Here is a 26,030-nt window from a genome sequence, read left to right as displayed (position 1 = left end):
TGCACAAACGCTTTGACAACTAGTTGTTTGTTTAGTGTGAAGCCCTAGAGCAGAAAATATTGACCCTCATGTTTGATCTCCCAGGTGGAAAACTCACACTGTGGGAAAGATTATTGGAAAATTATTTGCTTAACAGTGACACCCTTCCTCTTCTCCCCCCTGCATGCCTTCGCAGCCACCCTGCTGTGTGGTTGAGACTCATTACTCTTCAGAACACTTACAGGGACATGAAAACAGTTTCCCAGAGAGGAAAGAAATAGCAAAAAAAAAAATATATGTAATATGATTCAGAGAAATGTGTTTTCTGCTGTTCAGTTTGGGAATATTTTAGCACTCTTGTTTAAGTGAAAGGAAGGTTTTACAGTATGCAAGCACTTAGGTATAAGAACTCACACATCACAGTCCCAGATTAATATTTTCTCACTTCAAAGCTTGTCTTTCTCTCTTGATGCTGATATAAGTAATATTACTTTGCACAGGCAGGTGTCTGGTTTGATCAGTTTAAATCAAGGCTTGTGGAACTGTGATGGCAGGAATTGCTTCTGTCATGCCGGTGAGGCATATCATCTTTTCAGTAGTGACATTTCCTCACAAATTAACTCTGTTCAGGCTGTTGTAGGCTTTCCAAAAGACTCTTTGAGCTAATCTCAAAGCCAAGGATCTCTCTTTATATCGCTTCTTTTCATTGTCCTCTTCTTAACAGCTCTTCAGCTCAGGCTTAGCCATGGCTAGGTTTGCAATGATCCTAAAACTGAAAGTGCTAAAATTGAAGGCAAACATGGAGGGATGAGAACACTCTTTGAGTGCCCAGAGGCTGGTCCTTGCTAATGTCCTTCCAGTGGTGCAGCAGTTCCTGTGGCCTGGGGGGAAAGCAGAGTGGTTTGTGGAGCCCCAAGCAAGCATCTGTGAGAAGCACTGGGGGTTGCCTTTGTCATTCTGTACTGTAAGGTCCCAAGACGAGGCTCGAGGGATAGAAATAATTTCATAGCAGATAATTAGGAGACTGACCATAGCAGTCGCTTCTGGTGTTCCATGTACTACTTTTCCTAAGTATTGGAAACTTTGCAGTTGAGAGAGATGAGTGTGAGCAAAACTCTGTTGTCCCTTGTCTGAAACATGTGACACAGTCATGAAACTGCACGTTGGATTCACTCTGTGGTATCAACACTCTTGGTTTTGGGAAGGCAAAGCTGCATGTAGAAGCGTTCCACAGATTGTTGCTCCTTTCTGTGCTGCTATAACCTCTGCGAGGAGAATTGCCATAAAGCCTCCTGTTCTGAAGTTTCTTCTCAGTTGTGATGCTTATATTTTTTCAACTCGTACAGTTTCCCTGATGGTATTTTTCCCTAAATCTCCAATCCTCTAGGTTCTTTGGGTGCTAAAATTTGGTTAAACTTCCTTAACAGAACATCTTTTATGGAGTCCCCTGGGTTGTTTTCTGGTTTTGATCAAAGACGCTGAGGGCTTTCTGACTTCAATCCAGAGTTAGTCATCAAAATCTCTTTTCAGACTGACTGATGTTTCTGTCATAAAAGGGCTTAAAACCCCCTTTTCCTTGAGGACAGAAGTACTGACTCTCTCTGTGGCATCTGTCTGTCACATGCTAGTAGCTGAGATTTGCATGGCTGCTAAGTGGAACTTCATCTTAAATATCTGTGTTGTGTTGCTTTATCACTAAGTAGTTTAGACCAAGCTGCGTGTTTTATTCGGGACAGCAAGGTTATGGTTGCTTTTTGAGTACGTGCACTTCTCGGCTTGTTTTTGAGGGAATGTTGCTGTTTGATAGCACATTCCTGAGTCTGCTGGAAAGCCTAAAAACCAGACATCTGCAGAAGAGAACTGTCCTCCAAATGTGGGGTGCAGCATGGGTGTTGGGAACACCATCTCCTGGCCACACTTGATTTCAGAGGAACTCGGGAGCTTGAGTACCTGGGAGTGAGGTGGCTTTATTGATGTTGAAAGCTTGGGTGGAGCAGGATGCTCGTGAAGGCTGATTGCTATGAAATAGGTTCAGATTTTGTGGGCCTGGATATACAGTCGCAGTCTGTATCTACAGACACCCACCCTGGGAAGAACACCACCACCAGCTTCGCTAGGTAGCCTCCTGAGGCTCCTCTCACTAAAAGCTTCATGGGTTTATGATGTGAATGAGGTATCTTGCCCATCTGTCAGGGTCAGCCTGCCCCCTGAGTAGAAACAGACAATTCCTGGGTAACAACATGCCTCATCTGAAACGGCGTAAGATTTCCACGGCCCTTTCTGATTTATCATCTGTCTGACACTCGGCATTTATTTGCCCAGCCTGTGATACTTAACCAACTTGGACAGCTTCCACAGAGGAGTGTCGCTGGCAAGCAGGCTGGTGTTTAGCATCATAGCTTTAAAAACAATTGTTGCTGTTGGATGGTGGTGGTGTGTTTGTGGCTGCAACCCTGACATTTGAAGGTTCAGGACAGGTAAAGGAAATGTCCTGGAATGGCTTTTCTGCATGTTTGATGGACACAGCTGGTCGAGAAATACCAGCCTGAACAAGGTGGCAAAATTTTAGGGTTTTGTCTTTCCATCATACACTGCAGTAAATTTTGTATTTGCCTTTGTTTCTCTGGGGGAACTTTGGAGGAAGAACCACAGCTTCTGCTTTGCCCTTCTTGTAAGGCAAATTTAAGATAATGCTGCTTTTTAGTGGTGAGTCTCCCAGTTCTTGTGTGGTGAAATTCAGTACTTAAGAATGCTATTATCTCCCTATCTGGCACCAGTAAACATGAGCCAGTGATCTAGTAAAGGCCACAGAATCAGCTCAGTAAATGGAGAACGTTGCTTGCTGTGGAAATCTTTAAAATGTAGTTAATCTTGCCAGGTCCAATGTAACGTTCCTTAGATGACGTTAATCATAGTAATAAGATATGGGAGAGGAGGGAAAACTGGATTTACTGTATGGCCCCATCTGAGAAACACGTGAAAAATAGAATGCTCCTTTCTCTAATGGTTTAGCAACGTCGTCACAAACATAAATTTCTCTCTTGCTTTTGATAGAAAAAAATGTTGCATTCCTGAATCTTGTGCAACTCATTTTTTTGGCTAACATCAGCTATAGTATGTGAGTTAATATCTGATGTATCCTCTCTTGGGGAGATGAGATCCTGCCCTTGCAGGGACTGTGGTTTTTGCATGTGATCTAATAACTGTCTTCCATGCCCTTTACTAGAGTCCTGAGCACACCAGGCTGCAGTGGGACTGAGTTCTGCAGCAGGAGCCTTGCATTTGGCAGAAAAGCTTTAATCTCCATGAAGTAGCTTCCTTCACCTGCTAGTGCTCATGTGAAAATATTCATCAGTGGAAACACTTGTTGTTAACCTGCTTTTTTTTTTTTTTTTTTTAAACTAGGTTTTTTTCTTCTCTTTAGCCCCAATCTCTGAAATTAGGCCCTCGTTACATAGCTCAGGTAACTATGCTTGCCAGTTTCCTGGTCCTATAATAGGCTAATACAGAATTGAATTAATTTTTAATTAGTTTAAAATATTTTCTTTAATGTGACTTGTCATCAATTTATACAACAAAGGTCCTGTTGAGCTCCTTTAGTGTCAGTTTCTTATGAGATTAGGATTTTGATGATAAAGGTGTGAGTCTGGATGCTAGTGTGTTAGCATAATAAAATCACAGTGCGTATGTAATGGTTTAAAAGCTGTTTAGCCAAACTAATTAGATGCAGCAGTAAATTGAGAATTGTTACCAACAGGTGTGTCTGGTTCCTGCAGTGTCGTGTTCTGACCCTGTGCTGTTTAATACTTCTCTCAGTCATCAGGAAGAAAACATACAAGTAGCACTGGAAGTTTTTTTGGATGACTTGGAGACCGCAGGAAGTATTGAATAATGGGGGCAGTTACTGGCAGCCGTCTGGATCACTGGGTGGACTGGGAGCAGGCAAAACAAAATCCCTTTATCGGGCCAGCGTAGAACCGTGCTAGCAGTGCGAGGAACCTGCTGTGGAAAGCAACAGCTTGGAAAAAAGTTTTGAGCTTTTGATGGATTAATCAGCTGAACATCCCCCTCCTGTGAAATGTGGCCAAAAGGGTAATGTATGAGCATAGGAACTGGAAGATGGAGTATGGACTGCATGTGTCTTTGGCACGGCAGCAGCAGTAGCTTCTGGAGTATTGTATCCTGTGGTGATGCCCTCTGTTCAGGGTGGATGGTGATGAATTGATGAATACTCAGAGGATGGCCACAAGGAAGATTAAAATGCTGGGATCATGAGTGAATGATTTGAGGAACCCTGCTTTACTTATCAAAGAGATGCTTGAGGGAAGGGAGCTTTCGGTAAATTGCCTACATGGGGAACAGATGTTCAATAATAGGCTACTCAGTTGAACAGATTATGATATAACGCGTTTGAGGCTAAACAAATCCAGGCTTGAAATGCAGCACAATTTAGCAGTGAGGGTGAATGACCATTGGAACAGTTTTACCAAGGCTTGTGGTATGTGGGCTGTCACTGGCATGTTTAAAACCCTGATAACAAATTCTACCCCTGAAATTGCTGTAGTTCAAACAGGAATTAATTTGGAAAAGCGTCTTGTCAATCAAGACTGTCATTAATTACATCCCAAATATTCTACTTGCCAGGTGTGATGTATATGTGAATTAGATTTTGACTATCAATACAATAAGTCCACAGAATTGTAGATTCTCCAAGCCCTGAAAAGATCAAGAGTAGCATGGGAGAGTACAGTTATAGTAAGGAGGATGAAGAAGAACGTTAATAATTTCAGGTGGCAAAACATAGAATTTCATTATGAATGTGTTAAAGCTGGATGTTTGCTGTCTACGTCTTGTAGTTTCAGTCAAAGTCACAAAATCACAGAATCACAGAATCAGCTAGGTTGGAAGAGACCTCTGGGATCATCGAGTCCAACCTTTGACCTAACACCACTGTGTCAACTAGACCATGGCACTAAGTGCCATGTCCAGTCTTTTCTTAAACACTTTCAGGGATGGTGACTCCACCATCTCCCTGGGTAGCCCATTCCAATGCCTAATAACCCTTTCTGTGAAGAAATTTTTCCTAGTGTCCAACCTGAACCTCCCTTGGTGCAGCTTGAGGCTATGTCCTCTTGTCCTATCGCTAGTTGCCCGGGAGAAGAGGCTGACCCCCATCCTGCTACAACCTCCTTTCAGGTAGTTGTAGAGAGCAATAAAGTCTCCCCTCGGCCTCCTTTTCTCCAGGCTAAACAATCCCAGTTCCCCAGCCGTTCCTCATAGGACATTCCTCTATCCTCTGCTGTCCATGAGGTCAGCCAGCCCACACACCCCAATCAGGTCTGGCCTGTTCAGATAATCTCTGAAGTGTCTCCTTCGCTGTGGGTACCCAGGTAGGTAGGACAGGCACTTTGCAGCTGGCTTCAGTGGCTAATTGCGATTCCTCTCCAGGCCATGGCTGCTGCAGGGCTTTCACCACTGCCTTGCTCTCCAGCCTCTGCTTCTGCCGCTCCTGTCCTATGTGCTGGTGTCCATCTCTTGCCCTCCCACCTCAAGCCCCCCACTAACTAGGTCCATGAAATGCTGTGGGCTGCATGTCCCTAACTCCCTCTTGTGGGGAAATCCGAGCTACGGAGAGTGGAAACTTGGCTGGGGCAGGATGGAAAACAAAATGTTGGGATCTATTGCATAAAATAATGTCTTCTGTGACAAAAATAAAAATTTCCAGGGTGCTGAAGGAAAATGTCAACACTAGCAGCTGCAGCCCACAGATGTACGGTGCAGGTCATGCCTTAGAGAATATTTCAGGCTCTCTACAGATATAAGCCTGCAGCAATAATGTGTTTTTGTTCAGGTTGTATGTTTTTAGGTATTTTTCCCCGCTGGTACTAAGGGTTGTGAATTATGTACCTATTACACCGAATGGGCAGTATGGGGAACGGTTCATCAGCAAATTGTCTTATTCTACAGCACATTGGGTAACATTGGGATATGTGTGAATCTGAAAGCAGTTCTTTCATTTCTTCAGCTGTTAATGTCTTCTAGTACGTTAGCACCTCCTGTCAGGTATTTTGCCTTTCAAAGCCTCTTGACTTCCTCTAATCTTCAAGCAACTTGCTTCCCTCAAACTACTGAAGCCCAGAGAAATCAAAGAGAGAATTTCTGCAGTATTATGTTTTTAAAGTGTTTTTCTTGAAATCTTGAAGAAGCCTTTTCACGATGTAGTTGCTGGATAAAAGGAAGAGCAGAAGGTATTGTGGAAGATGCTTTGGGAGGATGGAAGGATGAGGGCGCAGTGGAAGCAGCCCTGACCCACATCCCGAGGCAGGAGTGGAAGTCTGGAGGAGTGCAGTCATCAGGCGGAGTAGGTAGTTAGGAGGTCACGAGCAGGGTGGAGCAGGTTCACAGAGAGTCCTGAAAACCAGAAGAGCTGTATCCCCTCCCTGACAACACCACTGTGCTGCTGCACACAGCTGGAGCACAGTAACTATTTTGATAAACTTTTAGTCTATTGCTACTAAATGAGTTTCATCACCAACCCTTAGTTCAGAGCCTGGAATGGTATCTTTGGCTCTTGCACTCATGTAGTATTCCTACAACACAAACCCTGCTGAGGAATTGAATAAAACTTCAATTACTGTCTGAGTTACTGAAGTCAAAATCCTGCAGGCATCAGGATGCTTGGGAGTGTTTTGGAAGAGGAAGCATTGTGTCGTGGGCACGTGATCGTGGCGGTTGGGAGCAGTTTCCACAGCATTGTTTTCTGCTCCAGAAAGAATCCATTGTGCATTTTTCTTCATTTCAGTTGTTCAAAGCATAGACCCTTTCAGAAAGCCAAAGTCAGCAAGAACATTTTCATTTTCCCTTGTTCTATATTGAAATCTAGGGGCATGCAGCACAAGAGTTTTAAATAAGTATGTGCAGCTTAAAGCAAAAGAGTGGTGGCAACATGTGCTTCTCACCATGTACATGCTTCCCACCTCATTTTCATGGGCCTGGAAATAAGCATCTGTCTCTGCCTCCGACTTTCCAGAGTATCCATGGACACGCCACTTCACTTTTTCGTGACCTCCGTCCCTAAAGAGGAATGTTTCTTCATCAATGGCTCATTGTAAGAATGCTGAATGTCTGAATCTTCTACAACCAGCTATAGTGGCACAGTCACCTCCAAAAGCAGCTTCTGGCCCTATGAACTCACTCATAAACCGTGACAGCCTGTATTTCCCCATCCGGGAGTCACCGCCTGGGGGGCAGGCGGCCTTTCTACCACCAGCTTGTCCCCCATGTGGCAAGGATTCCCTTTGTGCTTTTTTTTCTTGGACATTCAACAATTCTGTGCAGATTTTGGCAGACTTTCTGCCAAAAATGTTTAGAGAATCACCTTTTCCAAAGAGGCAGGGTGAGAGAGTTCTCCAGATGTGTTCCCAGGTACACAGATGCCTCACAGCCGGACTGTGTCCTGGTGCGTGAACACAGTCATGCTGGTAGACAAGCTGCTGGCTGGCACAGGCGGAGCTGTGTTATGTTGTACGGGGTTGCTGGTAACCAGTTGGGGTGTTGCTAGAGGGCCTGGTTGCTTTGAATCACTCCTGAAATCATATTTAAGAGCTGTGTGGACAGGCCTTCACTTTAAGTGCTGTCTTCTCATTTTATTTTGATTTGTCTTGACGGTGGAAAGTTACAGCTCAGATTTACGCCATGGCTGGGCCCTGGTGGCCCATCGTAATGGGTCAGTTAGTGAGACTGGTGGGCATGGGAGCTGGTTCTGACAGCTGGATTTCAATACATCATCCACTCAGTTCAGGACATTTGCATAGAATTTACATTTTGGCTGAGCCCATGCATGTAAATGTAGGTCTGCATTGTTTCTCTTCTTTGAATGACTGTTTAATTAACTTTAAACTTAATTATGCAATCTGCCATCTGCCTGAATCCCTACAGTGCTGTCATATCACCGTCCTTTTCCACTTCTGCCAAGATATTCCCTTTTCTGGAAGTTTCCCCTACTTTTCAATCAGTAAGATAGTTTCAAATCCTTCACATCCTTGGGTATTTTTCAGGAGGACTCACAGCAACGTTGTAGGAACTCCCTTTAGCTCTGTGGTCAGGCTTGGACTGAGCACAGGAGTGTGCTGCAGAACCTCCAGTGTAGAATTCCTTGAGTTTACATTTCATCAGAGAAGAAGGATCTTTTTTATTTGCTTGTGATAAGGAGAGTGTGCTCTCAGACTTTCTCTTAGACCCCAGATTGAGCATCTGAAATTCTTACCTACCAGATTTATCTCTGGAAAGTCTCGTTGCTGCAATGAAACCTCACTGAACCGATAACATATCTCAAAGTCTTGCCTTTCCACTCCTACATCTCTAATGAATTCTTTCCCATGACATCCTCATTTCTCTCTATTGCTTTGTCTTTAATCTGGAGCCATCTACTTCACTTAACCTCTTTGCTTCAAGATACTGTAAAATCCATGGAGGTGGTTCTGTTCCAAGGCAATCGGAGAACTCTGAACTCATTTAATTCACGTTGAGACCAGTGTTGAAGCACGGCTGTTCCTAGCACGGGCTGGAGCAGAGCTGAGCTCACGGGGAGTGTGGTGCATGGGTTTTGGTCCTGTTTGTGTTATTGGGGCTCTAGCACAGAGTTTTGCTTGAGATACCTTCCAAGGAGTGCCGTTTTTTCTTCCTGGTACAGAACTCTCCCTGAGCAGCTATACCAACAGCTGTCTGTGTATTTCCTTTTAAAAGAAAATAGAACAAAAAAGTACTTGGCTGTTACCATCAGTGCGACATTTAATCTCTTAAATCCGCAAAATATTTTGCAAAACATAAATAGCTTGTTACTTCTGGCCTGTCTATGACCAGTGTTCTTTGTTGACATAACTTGCATTTGAGATCACTTGAACGGTGTTTGTTGGTTTTGCCTGTTGTTTTTGCCTGTGTGTGGTAATTTGATCCCGGATATTGTAGTTGTCATTTAAGTGTTTGGAGTTTTTGAGTTAGTTATATAATATGGCATATACTGGATGTCACTGGTGCATTAGAAATTAAAAACAATCTACCAAACGTATTTTGGCTTTTAGAATTCGAGAGGAAACTATTTGAGAGGCTTCTTTGAGCAGCAGAAAAATATCAAATAGCTTTTAAATTGCCTGTTTAAGCATATGAAAGGGAAAAGACATGGGAATCCTAGCAGAACTGCCCTGATGTTAATGCAGTTTGCACTAGCAAAAGCATGCTTTTGCTTGTAGGGTTTATTTGACTTTGGAGAATGAAACAAATAGTTGCCTGGTACAACAATGTTAACACTAGGTCTGTGCCTCTCTGGAGTCACCAGCCGGAAACTGCGTCCCCCCAGCTCATCAAAACTGGCAGACTTAGATTCACAGAAGTACTTGGGATGGGTTGTTAAGGGGCTATGTAGGATTTGGGATTTTTTTGGGTCCTAGACATCTTTGCAAAAAAAAAGGCGGAGTTTCCATTGGCTAAACTCTTATATTGAGCTATTAATATACTCTGTTACACATCAGCTTTGTTAGTGGCTCCTAAAGTTGCAGGTGGGACTTCTTGGCAGGTCGCGGAGAGTATTCATTTGCTAAAAGACCAAATCTGATGGTTTCTAAGATTTGCTTTGCCAACTCTGACGGGAGCCAAGGGCCAACTTGAACTTGTAGAACTATGAGGTGATGCCTTGGGCTGCCACATGGTTGGACTCTTAATTCCTTGAGTCTCTAGGAAGGATGCGCAGGAACATGCTTTATTTAGCTTCCTTGCCATGCTTAACCTAGTCTGACTTAAATGGGAGTATAGGACTAAGCAGAGGTTGGCATCAGAGTAGTTCTCATTGCCTTTAGTCGGTTAATTCCTGCTTTTGGAGGTAGGGCGGTGCTGGGTGACCCTTCATTTGGTAGCTGCCATGCCTTCTAGCTCATGGATGTATCCTTACAGTGTTTTCCGAAGTGCATAGCTGGGTTGTCTTGAAGAACTAAACGTCAGCGAACCTCTTGGAAGGTTTGAAGGAAATTGGTTTAAATCATTGAAATGTGTCAGCAATGAAATGAAACATTGTAGAAATATGGATAAATATTTAGTAACCGTGTGTTGAGTGTGTCTCATTAACTGATAAGTTGTTCTACTGCATGTTATCAGTTCTGGGGAAGTGCTTCTGTTTCTTCTCACACTTACGCTAACTGTAAAGCAGGAGTATTTGAAAGACTCCTTTGCATCTCTAGATCATGATCTAATGCTGGGAAGCAACGGAAAAATCCTCTTAGCAATAGCAGAGTTAGCGGAGGTGTTGATGCCCAGTCATGGACTGATAAAGGTAAGTGGTAGATGGAAGTATTTTGTGTTGGAAAAGTTTGTAACAGTGTTGTTCTGTCCAACGTATTCAGCATAATTCCTTTTTTTTTTTTAAAACATAAAAGGAACCATTACGTGTCAAGATAGCTGTCAGTGGTGTGAGAGTCCTAAACCCGCAGAGGCATTACCAGCACAGTTGTTGTGATGCTCTCACAGTCCTGCCCACCCCAGGGAGCCGAGTTAAATATAAATAATGTAGATGGTAACAAAGCTGGAAGTTTAGTTAGAGGTAAAAATGACTAATGATATGGTAGATGCCCTTTGACAAGGAAGGGGAAAGCTATACTGAGATGTCCATATCTTGGAATTCACTTAGATCTCTCAAGTAAAACAAGTTCTTGCTGCATCCTGGATGGGAGGTATCCAAGGAGTCATGGATGTGCTGATGACAATTCAGTGAGGAATACTTTCCTTCTGTGCTGATAGTAATCAAATAGCTTGTCAGGTGTTAGAGGGCAGTTGGAAATGTTTTATTTTTGGTAAATAAAGTTGTGGGTCTTGGTTCTTTCTTGTGTAAAGCAATATGCAAGTTTTAATATAAAATTAAAGACTTTCTGGCCTTGCTAACTTCATGTTTAGTTGAACATTTTCGTTGATTTAGTTGACCATCTGGTTGATCAACTGACTGATAGAGGTAAATTTAATTAAATGCAGTACTTTTCAAAACCTAAACTATGGAGTGATTTTGTATAAATTATGTCAAAATAAGCTGATTTAAATCATCTAACCTCTTCTCTTACTGTAAGCCAGATCAATTATTCTGGAAAGCTGCCTGCATGCATTTTTTTTTCCAAACTAAAAAAAAGATTAATAGGTACTTAGGTTTAAAGACCAAAACGTGCCATTGCGTGATGTCATCGTTGTTGTGATGGAGATGAAGTGTGATGATTTGGGTTCTAGATTGAGCTCCAGCACTGTCCTTCCAGCAGAGCTCAACCAGCTGCTGCTGCCTGCACGTTGGATGCCAGACTGGGCTCCTGGGTTGGAGCCAGCCTCCAGCTCCATCCTTTACGTTCCTTTTCCTGGTGCCCGTGTTGAGAATAAAAAGGAGTCGCTGATTGTGGACTGTTTTGAAAGCCCACAAATTCCACCTGCTTTTCTTTTCATGGCTCTCTAGCTGTGGAGATGGGAGTTGTGTGTTTCTACTTCTCACAAGTGCTTCCCCTTGGCTAGTTTGAAGGGGTTCCCTGCTCCATGTGTGGAATTGCTGGTTCTATTTAGATGTCCCTCTGTCACCTTTGTAGGGAACCTCCTTGCCTGATACAGCTGTTGGGGTTGTTTCAGCCCAAGTCTCCCTCCAGAGGACTTCAAGTACTGAAAATTCAACCGCCTTTCCTCAAATTGTTACTCCTGTATTATTTCCTACTGGAATTGGCAGAACATCTAGAAATCCCAGGCAGGTGGTGGCTGCGTCCACAGAGAGCAGCTCTACGGGATCTGTGCATCCAGATAAACATACCCGAACATGTTGCAGTTGCTGTGTGTCGTGAATACATCTGTGTCTTGTGTTAGAATTGCTCTGCATTCAAGGTTGAGTTGTTCTGCACATGCAGACATGTTTGGTGCATTGTGGTTGCTTCAACCGTCCCATTAGGAGGTATCCCACCAGCCTCAGCGCTCAGCCACTGCACTTTAGTCTCCCTTCTAATGAAGTTATTTTTATTTTTAAATTATATTTACTTATTAATTTATTTAGTCATTGATTATTTTAATACCTAGAATGTGTTACTAACGTTGTGTGACATCTTACCCTAGGTGATTTTGTTATATCTTACAGATTACATGACTGTAACACCACAGAAGAAGTAAGACTTCTGACAAACCTGGTGCTGGAATAGAGTTTAACTAAGTTTGTGGTAGCAGTTATTTCAGAAAGGATGGTCTCAATATATCCTATGCTATCTATAGAGCAGTCAGGTTACAGTTTGCTTTGTGGAATGGTCTGTTTATCCATCAGAATATTAATGCTGGGCAGCAGGGACAGCAGGAAAGCCCATTGTGAGTATTTCTAACTTCCAGTTTTAAGGGACAGGTGCATTGCAGAAGCAAATATTGAATCTAGTTGAAACAGATGGCAACCTGTAGTTAGCTCTCTTTCTTTTAAAAGGAGAAATATGACAAATTACAGTCATGCAGAATTTGATGTGTTCCAGTTGAATGCTAATTATGACAGTTGTCTGTGGCTTTGTAACACGGGTGGTTTTGTTTAGTCATAAATGTCACAGCCAACAGGGTCAAATACTTATCCAAAGTGGCTGTGTGTAAACTGGCTTGCAAGCCAGCTATGTTGAAGCAGAGTTTGTTCATTTGAGTAAGTTTTTTTCTCTGAGCTTGTGTCTGAGTCTGAGTGGATGAAAAATCCGACTGGAGAGCAAGCCAAAGGCCCAAGTGTTGGAAACATGCAAGTGCCTCTCTGCATGTCTACCTTTCGGCACGGAAGGGTGCTTCTCCACCCCTTGTTGTTACTGTGCATTATTTCTGGCAGTAGTGGCCCCAAACTTTCTGAACTGATGGCCACAGCAAGTGCTGGGGCAGCTCTGCTCTGCAGTGCCTAGTGCTGGCTCTCAGCTCACTTCCCAACTCGCCAGACTTTTTTTTTCCTCTTTTTTCCCCTCTGCATTTTAGTTTTCTGCTCTCTTTTTTTTTCAGCTCCTTCTTAATTACGTGTTAAGATTTAGCCTCCTTCTTATCCCAAGTTCTTTAATTCGTAGTAGTATTTTCTGTGACTTGCTGTCATAGAAACGAGGGCTTTAGAGGACCTTATGAGCTTGTGTAATCCATTTCCCTGCCTCAAGGAAAAAAATACTCTTTTTAGACCAACTCTGGCAGATGTCTATCTCACCTATTTTTAACAACCTCCAATGAAGCAGGTGGCGTGACCTCTCAGGATGATCAGTCTAGCGCCTTGCTTTTTTAATAGTGTTCCTAAGACCCCACTTGTTGCAGCTTAAGTCAGGTTCCTTTGCCAAAATGTCTCTGAAAAACCTCTCCAGAGCAAACTGTGTTGCCAATTCAAAAGCTGTTTTGCTCAGATCTCTCTAATCCATACTTTGAGTTTCGGTGTCTATTTTTAAATTTAATTTCTTGACCCTTAGGGCATTTGCAAATCAGTTCATTAGGCATTTGCAAGTCAGTTAATTGTAGTTCTGTCTCATCATGTGGTCCGTACAGGTAGTATTGCCTCGTTCACATGGGTTGGAACCTCAATCTGCGGCTGCGCTCTTGCTGCGTTACGGCTGCAGCCTCCCTCGGACAGTCTCCTCCCTGAAAGGATGGGCAGAGTAAGAAAAGCTTGATCATGTAGAAAGAGGCCAAACTACGTTGCCCTTATGGTCACTGAACATGGAGGCTCCCTCTTTGTTTCAGAGACACAGCTGGGGCATCACTTCAGCTCTTCCTGGGCTTGTCTGAGCTTGCACCTTGAGTTGTCCCTCTTTCTGTCTTGGTCTGTCCTTTCTTGAATTAGGAGGATCCCTCCCTCCTCCTGCTGATTTGCCTGTTCTTATATGTGGAAGTTGATTTTTGTCTGTGACTAGGTAAAGTAGCATTTTTCTTTTATTGTACCATATTTTTAAAGATCTCTGCTTAAGTGCTGCTTTTTAAATGCTTTTTTTTTTTTTTCCTCACTGCTTCAGTTTAATTCTATGAAGCACTCTGCAGTTTTGTTTGTGAAGGATACCATACATAAAAAATTTGCCTTGTAAGTTGGATAGCCCCATAGCACATAAGTTGGCATTGCACATTTTCTGACTTGCAGGTACAAGCTTGGACCCAGGGAGCGTAGCCAGGAGGGGCTGGAAGGCAAAGCTGTGATGACATGTTCAGTATCCAGGTGGAGGGCCAAGAGGGCAGCTGTGCGGCGCTGGGTTGCATTCCAATGTGCTGATCCGTGGAACAGCGTTGGCATACGCTTTGGAAGCTGCTGCTTGCTCTCCTGGCTGTAGGGAAGGGGCTGAGGTGATGGCAGGGAAGGAAGGGGTGAGTCTTTGCAGAATATTTTTGTATGATCATGGCCTATTCTGAGCAGGCTGGACATTTGGAGCCTTGGCATTTCTTTGTGGTGTCATTGTGTACCGTGCTGCCTCTGGTAGCTCAAAAGTTAATTACTCCAGAGTGGGTTGTTGAGAATTTTTTTTTCTCCTTGATTTCTGAACTACTTAATTAAGTTGTAGGGAAGTTATATTTTCTCACTACTTGGGGGCTTAATGGGGTGGAGGCTTTGGAAACAGTTTAACAATTTCAAATTTTATATGCTCTAATGAATTTCCCAGGATTTTGGAAGGGCTGTATCCAAGTTTAGTATCGTAATTTTCAGAGTTTTATTTATGCTAAAATAAATTAGTGGTGGATTAAGACACAAAGAGCCAACAGATTACAAATGAACTAATGAAGACATCGTTTCTTTTGGTTAAAGAGCATGACTCACAGTTGTGACTTGTACTGAAGTACTGCAGACCATGAGTTTCACCGGGGCCACAAGCTGGCAATGGGGTTCCTCTTCCCTCCCGTTATTTCAAACCTGTGTTTGATTTCAGGTGCAGAAAAGAGAGGGTTTGCAAGGACCAGAAACAACTCTGAATCTGCAAGAACTCCCCAGAACTTCGATAGGAAGAGGCAACTTTCTGAATCGCAGACAGAAACAATGAACAATTCAGACAGCAGGATAAATCCTAGACAACTGGGAACTCCCAGAGGTATTAAAGCAGAGTGCGTACACACTTCAGGAACAAGCTGCCTTGAAGCATGTGTTCAGCACTATTAAAAGATGGGCTGGGATGAATGCTCTTAACTCTAAAATGAGCTGTAAAAGACTGTTGATTATTTGTAAAATATGATTATTCCGGGCTTTTTGGTGCTCTGAAGTCAGGTGCCAGTATTTCTAGGCAGACTGTTCTCAGAAGTTCAACTTTGAATACAAAGCCTCTGTACAGCTGCCGTTAAGATACGGAGGCAAGTTCGGTGGGCAAGGTAACACTTATGAATTTTTGTTTGCAGGAGGATCCTACGCTGCTCTCCCAACATCAGGTGATAGAAAGAATCGAAATAAACCCAGTCGCGGGAGGAAGAAGAGTATATTTGAAGCCTACATGTCAAAAGAAGATGTTTCAGCAGGACTGAAAAGGGGAGAGCTAATTCAGGTGCCTGGAACATACAACATCCATTCCCTTGTCGTAAGTCTGTGGAAATCACAGACAGTTGTTGGAAATCAGTGTCAGTTGGTTGTATGACAGGGAATTGATGTACTGCTTCTAGATGCTAGAGGAAGATTTTTTCCCTTTCTCAGAAGGTTCTAGAAGTGGAATGAAATCTTTTACGTTCAGCTGAAGTATAGTTTTTGGTTTGATTGCATGTTCTGTAAAATTCCCGATCCACACTTGTGATGAATTGCAGAGTTGTGGTTGGATGGTCTGCTAGCCATGATAGTCATTATTGTGGAGACACTTGCTTTTGCAAATGGTGCTGAAAAACACAGCAGGTGCTGTCTTTGTCAGTGTAAGTAAAAATGAATGCCCTTAGCAAGATACTTCTTGCTGAAATTCTTCTCAAAGATGCTCATTAGTCCTCAGCAATGAGGTGCAGACACCTCTGCTTCCAGATCTACTCTTCTTTTTTTCAGTCTATCAGCTCTTCCCGAAAGCTTCCTTCCCACAAAAAAAAAGGGAGAGTGATGGTGCAGGTAATGCTGTGGTCCCAGGGGTCTCGTAGGGCTGTGCCTACCAGGGCATTGCCATAACTTGTTATAAACTATGATGCAACTCATTAAATTAATATCAAATGGCCAGGCAGTGGTACTGGACTCTTGATTTGCTTGCATAATTTTCTTTGCACTCCCCTAAGGTCGTAGGGCTGGCTCAGCCACTGATGATAGTGTATGGTTTACTGAAGTAAGGCACAGATAGTAGACGAAGCTGAAGAGCCCATTAGGATACAGAAAATCATTTGCACGTGTGTGTGTATGGTTATTTGCCTTGAGCAACTAGCATTAAGCATATTCTCATTTTCCAGATTATCTAAAGATCAAGGATTGGACTTTGTGCTTCCATTTGGAGCAGCAAAACTGCAGCCATGATTAGGCAGCCGCTCTTCTCTGAATATCTAGCAGAGTGTGGGGGTGGACCTGCCATTTGTGTGGGTAGCTGGATCTCAGAAGGAGTTTTGCATAAAGGCAGGCAGGGCTGAGGTTCCCTGAGGAGTAGAAGAGGATAGTGTCCTAGAACCACTGTTGTCGTACGACGTGGTGTCATGTTCTTGAGGACACACCTGGTGTCTCAGTGAGACCAGACTGGCTGGGGAAAAGTCAGTGGGCACGTGATGGACACTGGTGATGAGGCATTGTTTACCCAAACACACGCTAGTGCATTGCAGTTTAATTAGTGTTGTAATGCTGGTGAGGTGGTGATACTTCCTTTTGTCAATACGTTGAAGTTGCAATGTATTGCAAGGCATCACCTCACTTTTTGTCTGATTTCTTGTTATAATTGTACAGTAATTCTTGTATAATAATATAATGGCATCATTTCTGGAGGTGTGATGAGGATTCCACATGTAAGATTGCCCGATTCCCTCCTGAAGACCACTTTGATCAGCTCTTGGCTTTCAGAAAAATGACTATGCGGCATATCCCTGCTGAGGATCAGAGTGGTCCACTGGGCTACCCAGACCTTTGGCCAGGGCCTTTTTAAAGATTGTCATAGACACCCACACTGGGAAGCAAATGATGAGGGAAGAAATGGCAGCCTTGAGCTGTGACTTCTCCCCATGGCTGTAGTGGCCTATGGCAGCAACTAAAGCTTTTGCTGTACCTTCAAGAGTGTTTTTGGCACCCGTGTTTGGTAACGCAGCCTGATAGCATTAAGTGCAGCATGTGTAGACTGCTTGTGAGGTCGAGTGCAGCTGCAGATGAGGCACATCAGACTATGACTACTACCTGAGAATCCCATTGAAATGCTGAGTCCCAGAGGACCTGTGATTGCATGTTCTCTGGCAAAAGAATCCCTAATTCTTGTAAATGCGTAGTGTCTACTCCAGGTCATGTGCTGTGTAACTGGAAGAGTCATAGGTGCTTTCTTAGGCTGTATCTGTTTTCCTTTCATCCAGTTCCACATCTCAGGGAAACAATTGAGGCTGTAGAAGCTGGATTTAATCTTTTAGGCCTGAGTGTCAGAACATGGGCATCCCAGCTCAGTATCTCTCATCTTCAGCTCATTCATCCTTACGATCTCATCAAGACCATTTATCATTGTGGTCTCAAACAGGACAGGCGAGATCCTGAAAGCAACTTTAACGACTACCTGTTGGGTTAATCCCCAAAGCAGGGCATTGGTCTGGCATGACAATGAGCAAAAATGTTCCACAAGAGCCTTTGGAAGAGGAGAACAAACCTATTGGTCTGAGTCTGATGGTCCTGAGCAAACTACACTGCTAGCCAGACAGAAGCATGACTCTCTGAGCAGGGACGTCCCGTAGAGTGTCCTGGTAATGCTGGATCTGCATATATTTGTGTGAGAACATGAGAGATCTGCTAGAGAGAAGAGACCCTACCGTGAACTCTGAGGATGTTGCTGGGCCCTGGCAATGGAACTGCGCAACTGAATGCTCCTGAAAGCCCAGCCCCTGGAAACTACTGGCCAACGTGGAGATTGCTCAGATAAAACATGAGTGCCATGAAGATTAAGCAGTCCTAGATCAGGAAGAACAAAAGTGTTATCTTTATGGGTGCTGACGTCTGTCAATAACATTAGTCTTAATGGGTGCTGGTACTGTATCTGACATAACTCAGTTTTCTTTAAGTAGCATGGAGAAGTGTGCCCTGCGGGATTTCTGGATTCATTTAATCCTGCGACATGTGCCGAAGTGTCCTTCCACAGAAAGGGGATCTGGGTTCAGGCGCTAAAGAGTGCGTAGACTTCCCACTTCCCCGCCCATAAAACTGTCTGCAGTGAGCAAACACTGAGCGTATCAGGTTGGTTGGAATCACATCAGCTGGTCTGAAGGCAAACAAGGTTGAATAACTTCTGCGTAGTTACGTAAACGGATGGTGTTGTCTCTACACAACAGATGAAGTCAGTTATGTATTAAGGAACATTGACCCAAAGGACCATAATCATCCTGTGCAGCACCAGCCAGAAACTCATGTCTGCTCCACGCATCCAGCGTCTCCCAGATCCTCCCTGTGGGGCTGCTGGGGTCAGGCGGAGCGAGAGTGCGCAGCATGCGGAGGTGCAGAGCCTGCTTTGCCACTAAGAGGGTGTTTTTCCTTGGAAAGCTGTTCCTTTGTGGGTGTGAAGCCTGGGGTTTCCCCAGTTTTCATGGATTGTTTTTTCAAAGGTGGCCTTAGTAGCAAGCAGATACTTGAACCTTTTTTGGTATTTCGTACATACAAACCAATCGAGGCGTATGTGTTATGGTAGCTGTTATAAACTGCTTGATTTGAGATGCTTGAAGTTTAGTCTCAGCGTTGCCTGCCCTGGTTCTAGCAGAGCAACTTGAGAAATCATGACCCTTTTGTATCTGGCTGGGGAAGCTCAATAAGGTTAGAAACTTTTCTGGCAAGTATGTGTGAAGCTGACTTGAATCATCAGAAAGTGTTAGAAACCTTCCTGCAAACCTTTCTCTTCCCTTTCAAAACAAAGGCCCTACTGACATGAAAACACTGATAAATATAGCAGCTATTATTTGCAAGCTATTGTAAAATAATACAACATTAGTGTGATATCATGAGACTCTGCAGCCAGATCCTCACCCCCTAATACACATATGAGAACAGTTGTTCATTGCAGATGGGGAGAGTGACTGGTTCCAGATATGATATCACAGCGTGAAATGTACAACATTGTAAATAGGATTTTCATAGGCACAGATAATAGGGCCCATCTGCTTTCTAAGCTAAATTTTGGGAGTTCCTTGCTTGAAGGAAAGAGCTGAAGTATTTTAATGCTGCTTGACGTAAGAATTCTAATGCTGATCATAATTAGGTAGTGTATATAAAATGTAGAGAAACCTGCTGCGTGGTAAACATGGTAACAGTTTGCTCCTCTGTGTGTTTGCCTGAGCTGGGCATCCATGTGCATGTAGCCACTCTGGCGCCTTCTGGGCCACGGACACAAAACCTGATTTTTCATGCGCTTACTGGGCATTTGCACCTGGCTGATTGACAGCAGTCCCAAACTATTCAAGGGGGTTCTGCGGAGTAACACAGGATATCCCCTCATCTGCGTTGTGCTGGTGGGTAGATGCTGGTATGGGAATTATTTGACTCGCTGTCAAGCAGAGCAGGCATTGCTTTTCGTTTTTTTCTTTTGCTCCGTAGCAGCTTCCTTTGCTAACAGCGTATTGTTTTTGATGGCTGATTCTGGGAAATAAGGGGGGAAAAAAGACGACTGAGAGTTTTCCATCAGTGGGCACAAGTGCTAATAGAGGCTGATGACAGCGAGTTAGCTCTCACTTTTCCTAAGCATAAAGTATCCCCAGGGTTGCTCCCAGTGGGTCGTCTTTGTTTTCGTGCCATTGTCCTGGATTGTGTCTGCCATGTGGCTAGTGTGCTCGTTAATACTAGTTACATAAGGCACAAAATAAGACATTGCAGCAAAGTATTCAAATAATGCCTAAAGAATGTAGAATATATGGTGCTGATATTTCCAAACTTATGCAAATAAAAACAATGGAAAAACTTCATAAATCTGCAAATTCTTCTTCAAGGCAGCAAAACCTTCACATGTAATCAGCTTTATTTTCCTGTCGTCTGAGTGTTTCCCAGAATACGTAAAAAAATTATACGCCGCAGTGAATTTTTAAGGAAGCAGCTCCTGTGAGAGGTTCATATGATTGCTTAACACAGAAGTGCAAGCATATGGAATCTGTTCGTGTAACAAATTGGCCAACGTTATTTCAGATACACAAGTGGAGAAAGTTTTAAGGTTTCAGCCCAAAGCAGAAGCCTGTCTGAAAGCAGACACCTAGTTGTATTTCTATAAGAATCAAATGCTGTCAGTTTTAACTGCAGCCACCTGAATCACAATTCCCAGGACCCTCTTGGGACGGGAACGGCACTGTTGTGTAGCCTGTAAGTCCTCGGTTGGCTCTCCCTTTCTCTTGGATGCGCAAGCAGCAAAACTGGTTGTTTACGTTGGAGGAGTGATATGAATTTGTTGCAGGTGACTTGAGCTTTGAGTCAGCAGATAACAAAGCAGAAATAGATAGACCGTGGAGTTTCAAATGTATTTAAGGTAGTTCGACTTTAGACTTGTTTAAACAGAATTTAATCCTGTAGACTTGAAATGTTTGTTTTTGGAAAATCCTTTTGATTCTTCTTTGGGAATGTTCTTTATCACAGAGATACTTTACTGCTACTGTCTGTTTGCAGGAACAGCCTAAGCAGCCAGAGCCCCATAAGGCTGATACCTGCTGCCATGCAAGCTCAGCAGGTCAGCTTTTCCTCTTTCCTTCCATCCTCCAAAATAAGCAAAACCAACATTCTGCTTTTCCAAAACAGAACAAAACAAATTGTTTCTATAGTCTGTTTGTTAACAAAGTTGGTGGATGCTCAGCAGAAAAAGCGTGAAGGGAACAGGAGGGCTTGGATCCTCAGTTTACCAGTAGCACCAACGACTAATGATTCAACATCTCTTCGATGACAAACTGCAGTAGATCAGCTTAAGCCTATCGTGAAACTGCCTTTTGGCTTGAAATTGCTCAGATGCTAAGTTGTCAAGACTTGAAACGTATAATGGAAATTTAGATGTATCTCTCATGTTTCACAGTAGATATATTACCCACAGCTCTCTAATTTAACTGATGTTATATAAAATTAATAAGATTCAGGCATAATCTTTCTCCTTCTTCTCTTTTTTTTTAAGGGACCCTTGAGAATAAATCCTAAGAAGTACCATGAAGCCTTCATTCCATCTCCAGTAAGTGTAATTTTATAATGCTTTAAAGTTCATAAGTAAAGGTGCATTAAGATAGGAGTTATGCTGTGCATGAAAGGTCACTCAGAGGTGAATGAGTTGGAATAAATGAACATGATCTGGATTTTCTTTTAGACCAGATATTCCCAAACAAATCCTGCTTTTTCATACCTCAAAGAACTATTTACTTAGCTTGTGCTGAAATTGGGGATACTGCTGGGTCCCACAGAAGCCAGCTGAATTCAGGTTTGAGGACCACCAGATAGCATAATTGAAAACCCTTGGCTTATGGCTGCAGAGGTTTTATAGATTTTCTACTGATTTAAGTAATCTTCCCTAAACAAATATACTCTCCATTTTCGATCTACTGCATGAGCTCATTTGAAAAGTCATTCCAGAAATAATACGCGTGATTCCTTTTCATGTGCCCACTGTTGCTTGAATTGTATCTTGGTTGGCTTGGGATGTGCTTCTGTCAGATGGGACTCGCTTGTGCCTCTTCTCTCTTCTTTCCTTATTTTGACAGAAAAGAAGGGCTCTTGCAATTTCAGGGACTTCCGATAGGGAAGGTGACCTCACAGCTGGCACAGCCAAGGCTTTTTATCTGGAACTGACTTGGTCAAAATGTTACAGTCAATGAGAGAGAGTTTCATATTAAAATGTTTTGTTGATGTGGGGGAGAGAAGGCAGAGCCAGCCCTGAGACAGTGAAACACTGACTCTGTTGTTGTCCCTGCTACTGACAGCGCTATTGTTTTGGGGCTTGGATTGAAAGCCTTGAAATTCGTGGTGTTGTCAGTTCGCGTTGTTGATTTGGGATAATGTTTTAGAGCCCGCTTTGTTAGGGAAGGCTGGCATTACAGGGATGGAGGAAGGTTGGGGGTGCACAAAAGCAGATTAAGATTAACTAGAGGAAGAAGCACAGAGCAGCTCTCCAGCACACCAGTAGAGCAGCTCTCTGTGTGTAAGTGAAAGGAACAGTGATCCTTCCTTTACAGGTGTCCTTGTAGGTGTGGTAAGTGTAAGCTTTTAAACATATTCTCTGAAATGACAAAATGCAAGGTTAAATGAGAAATCCAGCTACTCACATGAGTCAATTGGATGTGAAGCTTTGCCCTTAATCACCCCTAATGTCCAGCTGCTGCCTTGTGCAGTCGATCACTCGCTGTTCTGCATGCAGGAATACATACATAAAGGAGGGTTAGCTGAGGCTGTTATCTCAGCTATCTTTCTACTTTTCTGCGCTTCGTGGAGCTGAATACCAGAACCAGCCTTGTCCCTGATAACAAGCAGCATCAACACCTGGATGAAGACGACTCTGGCTGGTGTGGACACAATCCTCACTTTAAGACAGATGCTTTAGGAAGCTTATCCTTCATATAATGTTATTTGCCATGATGGAGGGTTTGCAGCCTTTGTGTTCTGCAGCACCTCCCATCATTGCCAGATGCTGCAAGAGCTGCAGCTGTGAAAAATCACCCTTTCTCTCCTGCTGTTGACTAAGGCACTGTACCCCTTTCTCTTCAACTCTGACTTGGCTGTGGCTTCATGGAGTTCAAATGCAGCAGCTGTTCACCTTCTAACACCAGAAGTCCCAGGGTGTTTTTTGCTGCAAATGTGCTCTGTCTGTTTGTCTCATTGTTGCATGAAGAGTTGAGGGGAAGGCCCAGGGCCTTTCTCTTGAAAGCTACCCAGAGAATGGACCCAAGCATTTAAATCTCTGCCTCACATCTCGTGTCTTCTCTGCATGCAGCAGTGTGGTTTGAAATGATGGCATTGTCAATGTGAAGAATGATATTGCTGAGCACGAGTGATAGAGTGACTGCACCTGTGCTGTGCTTGTGGAAGACACTTCCAGAGCAGATGAAAGCACTGCAGATCTCCCCCTTGTCAGAGGGGGATAGAGAGCACTGCAGGTGATATTCGCAAGTGGCCACGGAGCAGTAAAAGCCCTGCACTCCCTGGAGGAGGCTGCAGAAGTCTTGAAGCCGTTGCAGCCAATACAGTATATGCACCCTGGGGGCTGCTGAGACTTTGCAAGTGATTGTGTTCTGTTGTGATTCGGTGCCATTTTAATTGCATTAGTAATCTGAAGTGCCAGCTGTGCAGAGTAGGGGACGCTGAAGGAAAAAGTGGGATGCACAAGTGTTCTTGGAAGTGCGTAAGTTTGCCCAACATCATGAGCCTGGAGCTCAAGATATAGAAATGTTTCTTATTGGAGGCGAGACCAAAACTGACAGCAATTTCCTAATTACAGCTTTGTTGCAGACATTGAAATTAACTGCTGTAAAATAGGTGTGCATGCACATATATAAGTGTGTGAGTGTGTGTGTATATGTATATATATATAGGTGTATATTGTTTGGGATGAGAGTGACTGGCTGCAGTTCAAGACAAGACTCTTGCAGAGTCTGGAGATGTAGCTTTAACTAGGTGGTGTGATACATCAGGCACCGTTACAGGGGTGGATGAAAGGGTCTGCCCTGCATTTTCTTGGACACATGAGGGAAGGGAAAAAAGTGTAGAACAAACAAATTCTCATGAATGCCAGCCTGTGTCCTGCAGCGTAGAGCAGCTGCAGGTACAGCCAAAAAAAAGCAGGCATTTTCCTTAAAAAGTAACTTTGAACTTTTCCTTTTATGCGTGTGGTGGATTTGGGTAAAGAGTTGGGGCAGAAGGGAGCGGGTGGGGAGAAATGAGGAATAAGACCATGTGTAAAAAATCTGGCTTTTTGAAAAGAACAGTTTCCAATTTGAATTATGTTGGTCCAAGAGGCTTTGCAATTTTTCTGCATCTTGTCATGGGAGGCAGCTTTCACGCAGCTGTTGAGCCTCTGATGCTTTTCTTTCTAAGAGTAATTTGGTCTCTTGGAGGACAGCCTTAATTTTGCATCATGGCAGGGTTCTGCCGTTTTATTGTTTTGGTATCTAAGCAGAGTAAGATATTTATGTGATATTAGGGCTTCATGTTTTCAGGTTATAAAAGAAGTTTTTCTTGGATACTGAGCACAGTGGTAGTTCTGATGATTGGATTTACTCAAGCGTATGAGACTCAGGAGTGTGTATCTGAGAAGAGACTAAGGTTGTGATTAAGATTTTAATTCTTGTGAGGCTGTTTTTTTCCTTGAACAACAATGAAGTGCTAATCTAAAGCAATTCGTCCTCTTTTTTTGTACCTCAAAACTCTATGCAAAGATAGCTCTCTAGAAAAACTACGTTGACTGCTCATGTTGATACTAAATGCTCACATTGTTTGACACATTTATGGCACTGTAAGCAGACACATGGAATTTTTCATATACTGAATTATGGGGAAACAGAAATGAAAGCAGCAAGAACACTGTCAATAATTAGCCAAAAAAAGGACAGAACTGTCAATCCTTTAAAAACCAAAACCTTTGTGTTGCCATCTTCAGGAAACTTCATCTTTATTCAGCTCATGAGGAAAATCTTCCAAACTAAATCTAGATTAGCCGAATGCCAAACATGTCTGCTGGGGTGGATAATCATAGTGCATACAATTGGTAGAGGCTCTTGTGCAAGGATGTTTAACCCAGAGTGTTGAGAGAAGGTGTCCTAACATGTCTGTTACTGTAAAAGATCTTCTGGCTTGCAGTTGGGATCTGTAGTCACCATTTTTTGGACTCTCTTCTAACATTAGTTGTGCCAAATGCAGAATATATGGTGTTAACTCATTTGAAAAAAGAGACTGCATCCTCAGCGCCTTTCTCCAGGCCACCTTCACAGACCGACCTGCTGATCCCAGAGCTGCGTGTCCCTGCTTTCCCATCTCACCAGGAGAGCAGCAGGCACCTCTGCACAGGGGACTTTGTGGAGACTGTCTTGTAAACATGTTCTGAACAATAGCTCAAAGAGCTTGAGCTGGGAACTGAATGCGAGAAGAGCTGTGACTGCAGAGAGCTCTCTACCCATTCCCAAGCGTAAATGTAGAGGAACTGAGCAGAGCTTGCAGACAATACATCTTGAGGGCTTGGCTCTGTCTCGAATAAATAGTGTGGAACTACTGTGCTGGCACATACATACAAAGGAGCTTGTTTGCTGAAAGATACTGCATGTTGAAGGGCATATGGTGAATCCATTTCATTTCTGTGCACAACTGCAGGATGTTTGTCTCACCAGGGTGTGTGTCTTTTTTGATGACAGCGTTTTAAACCTCATAATGACTGTAATTTAATATGTTTTGGTCTGTCATTTATTTTTCTTCCTCTTTGACTAGGATGGAACTCGCGATATCTTTATTGATGGAGTGGTTGCTCGCAACAGAGCCCTGAATGGTGACATCGTGGTAGTGAAACTGCTTCCCAAGGAGCAATGGAAGGTCAGTTCAGTCTGTTTTTCTGTGATTTGACAGAAGGAGCTTTTTACTGTTTTCTTCACTAAGCTTAGGGCCTGAGACAGAGAATAGAGAATTTCCTACAAATCAGATTAGCTAAATTGTGGTTTATGCTGCTGTAGATGGGCTTTATCCATTGCAACGTTTGGAAGAAGCAATACCTAAAATGTTGAAACCTCACTCTTTGCATAGGATGGCCTTCTTTATCACTGTATGGAGAAGTCTGATGACAAGGCTGGTTCGAAGCATGGTTGTCAGAGGTGACTTGATATCTGTTATTTAGCTTTCTTCATGCTGTGGCGTTGGATAGCTCTGTGCAGGTGTTTGCAATTGCTTGTGTATTTAACAAGTGCTGTTCACAAAGCTTTAGTAATGATTAACTCTCTCTAATTTGTGGGTCCTCAGTCCATGGAAAGCTTATCTTGTCACAGCT

The 26,030-nt window shown here is 43.2% G+C and overlaps 1 protein-coding gene across 2 annotated transcripts in view; it reads left to right on the top strand.

Annotated features, from left to right (window-relative positions):
• Positions 1–26,030, top strand: part of DIS3L2 (DIS3 like 3'-5' exoribonuclease 2) — a 198,602-nt gene that overhangs the window by 4,650 nt on the left and 167,922 nt on the right. For both annotated transcript variants that reach the window (XM_068406001.1, XM_068406002.1), the window contains 4 exons: positions 14,874–15,032; positions 15,334–15,476; positions 21,195–21,248; positions 25,481–25,582. In XM_068406001.1, coding sequence (XP_068262102.1) covers positions 14,874–15,032; positions 15,334–15,476; positions 21,195–21,248; positions 25,481–25,582 — 458 coding nt within the window. The remainder of the gene's footprint in view (positions 1–14,873; positions 15,033–15,333; positions 15,477–21,194; positions 21,249–25,480; positions 25,583–26,030) is intronic.

The sequence above is a fragment of the Nyctibius grandis genome, chromosome 8 (genome assembly GCF_013368605.1).
Source record: "Nyctibius grandis isolate bNycGra1 chromosome 8, bNycGra1.pri, whole genome shotgun sequence".
Classification (NCBI taxonomy): Eukaryota; Metazoa; Chordata; class Aves; order Nyctibiiformes; family Nyctibiidae; genus Nyctibius; species Nyctibius grandis.
This window is presented reverse-complemented; position numbering and strand designations above follow the sequence as displayed.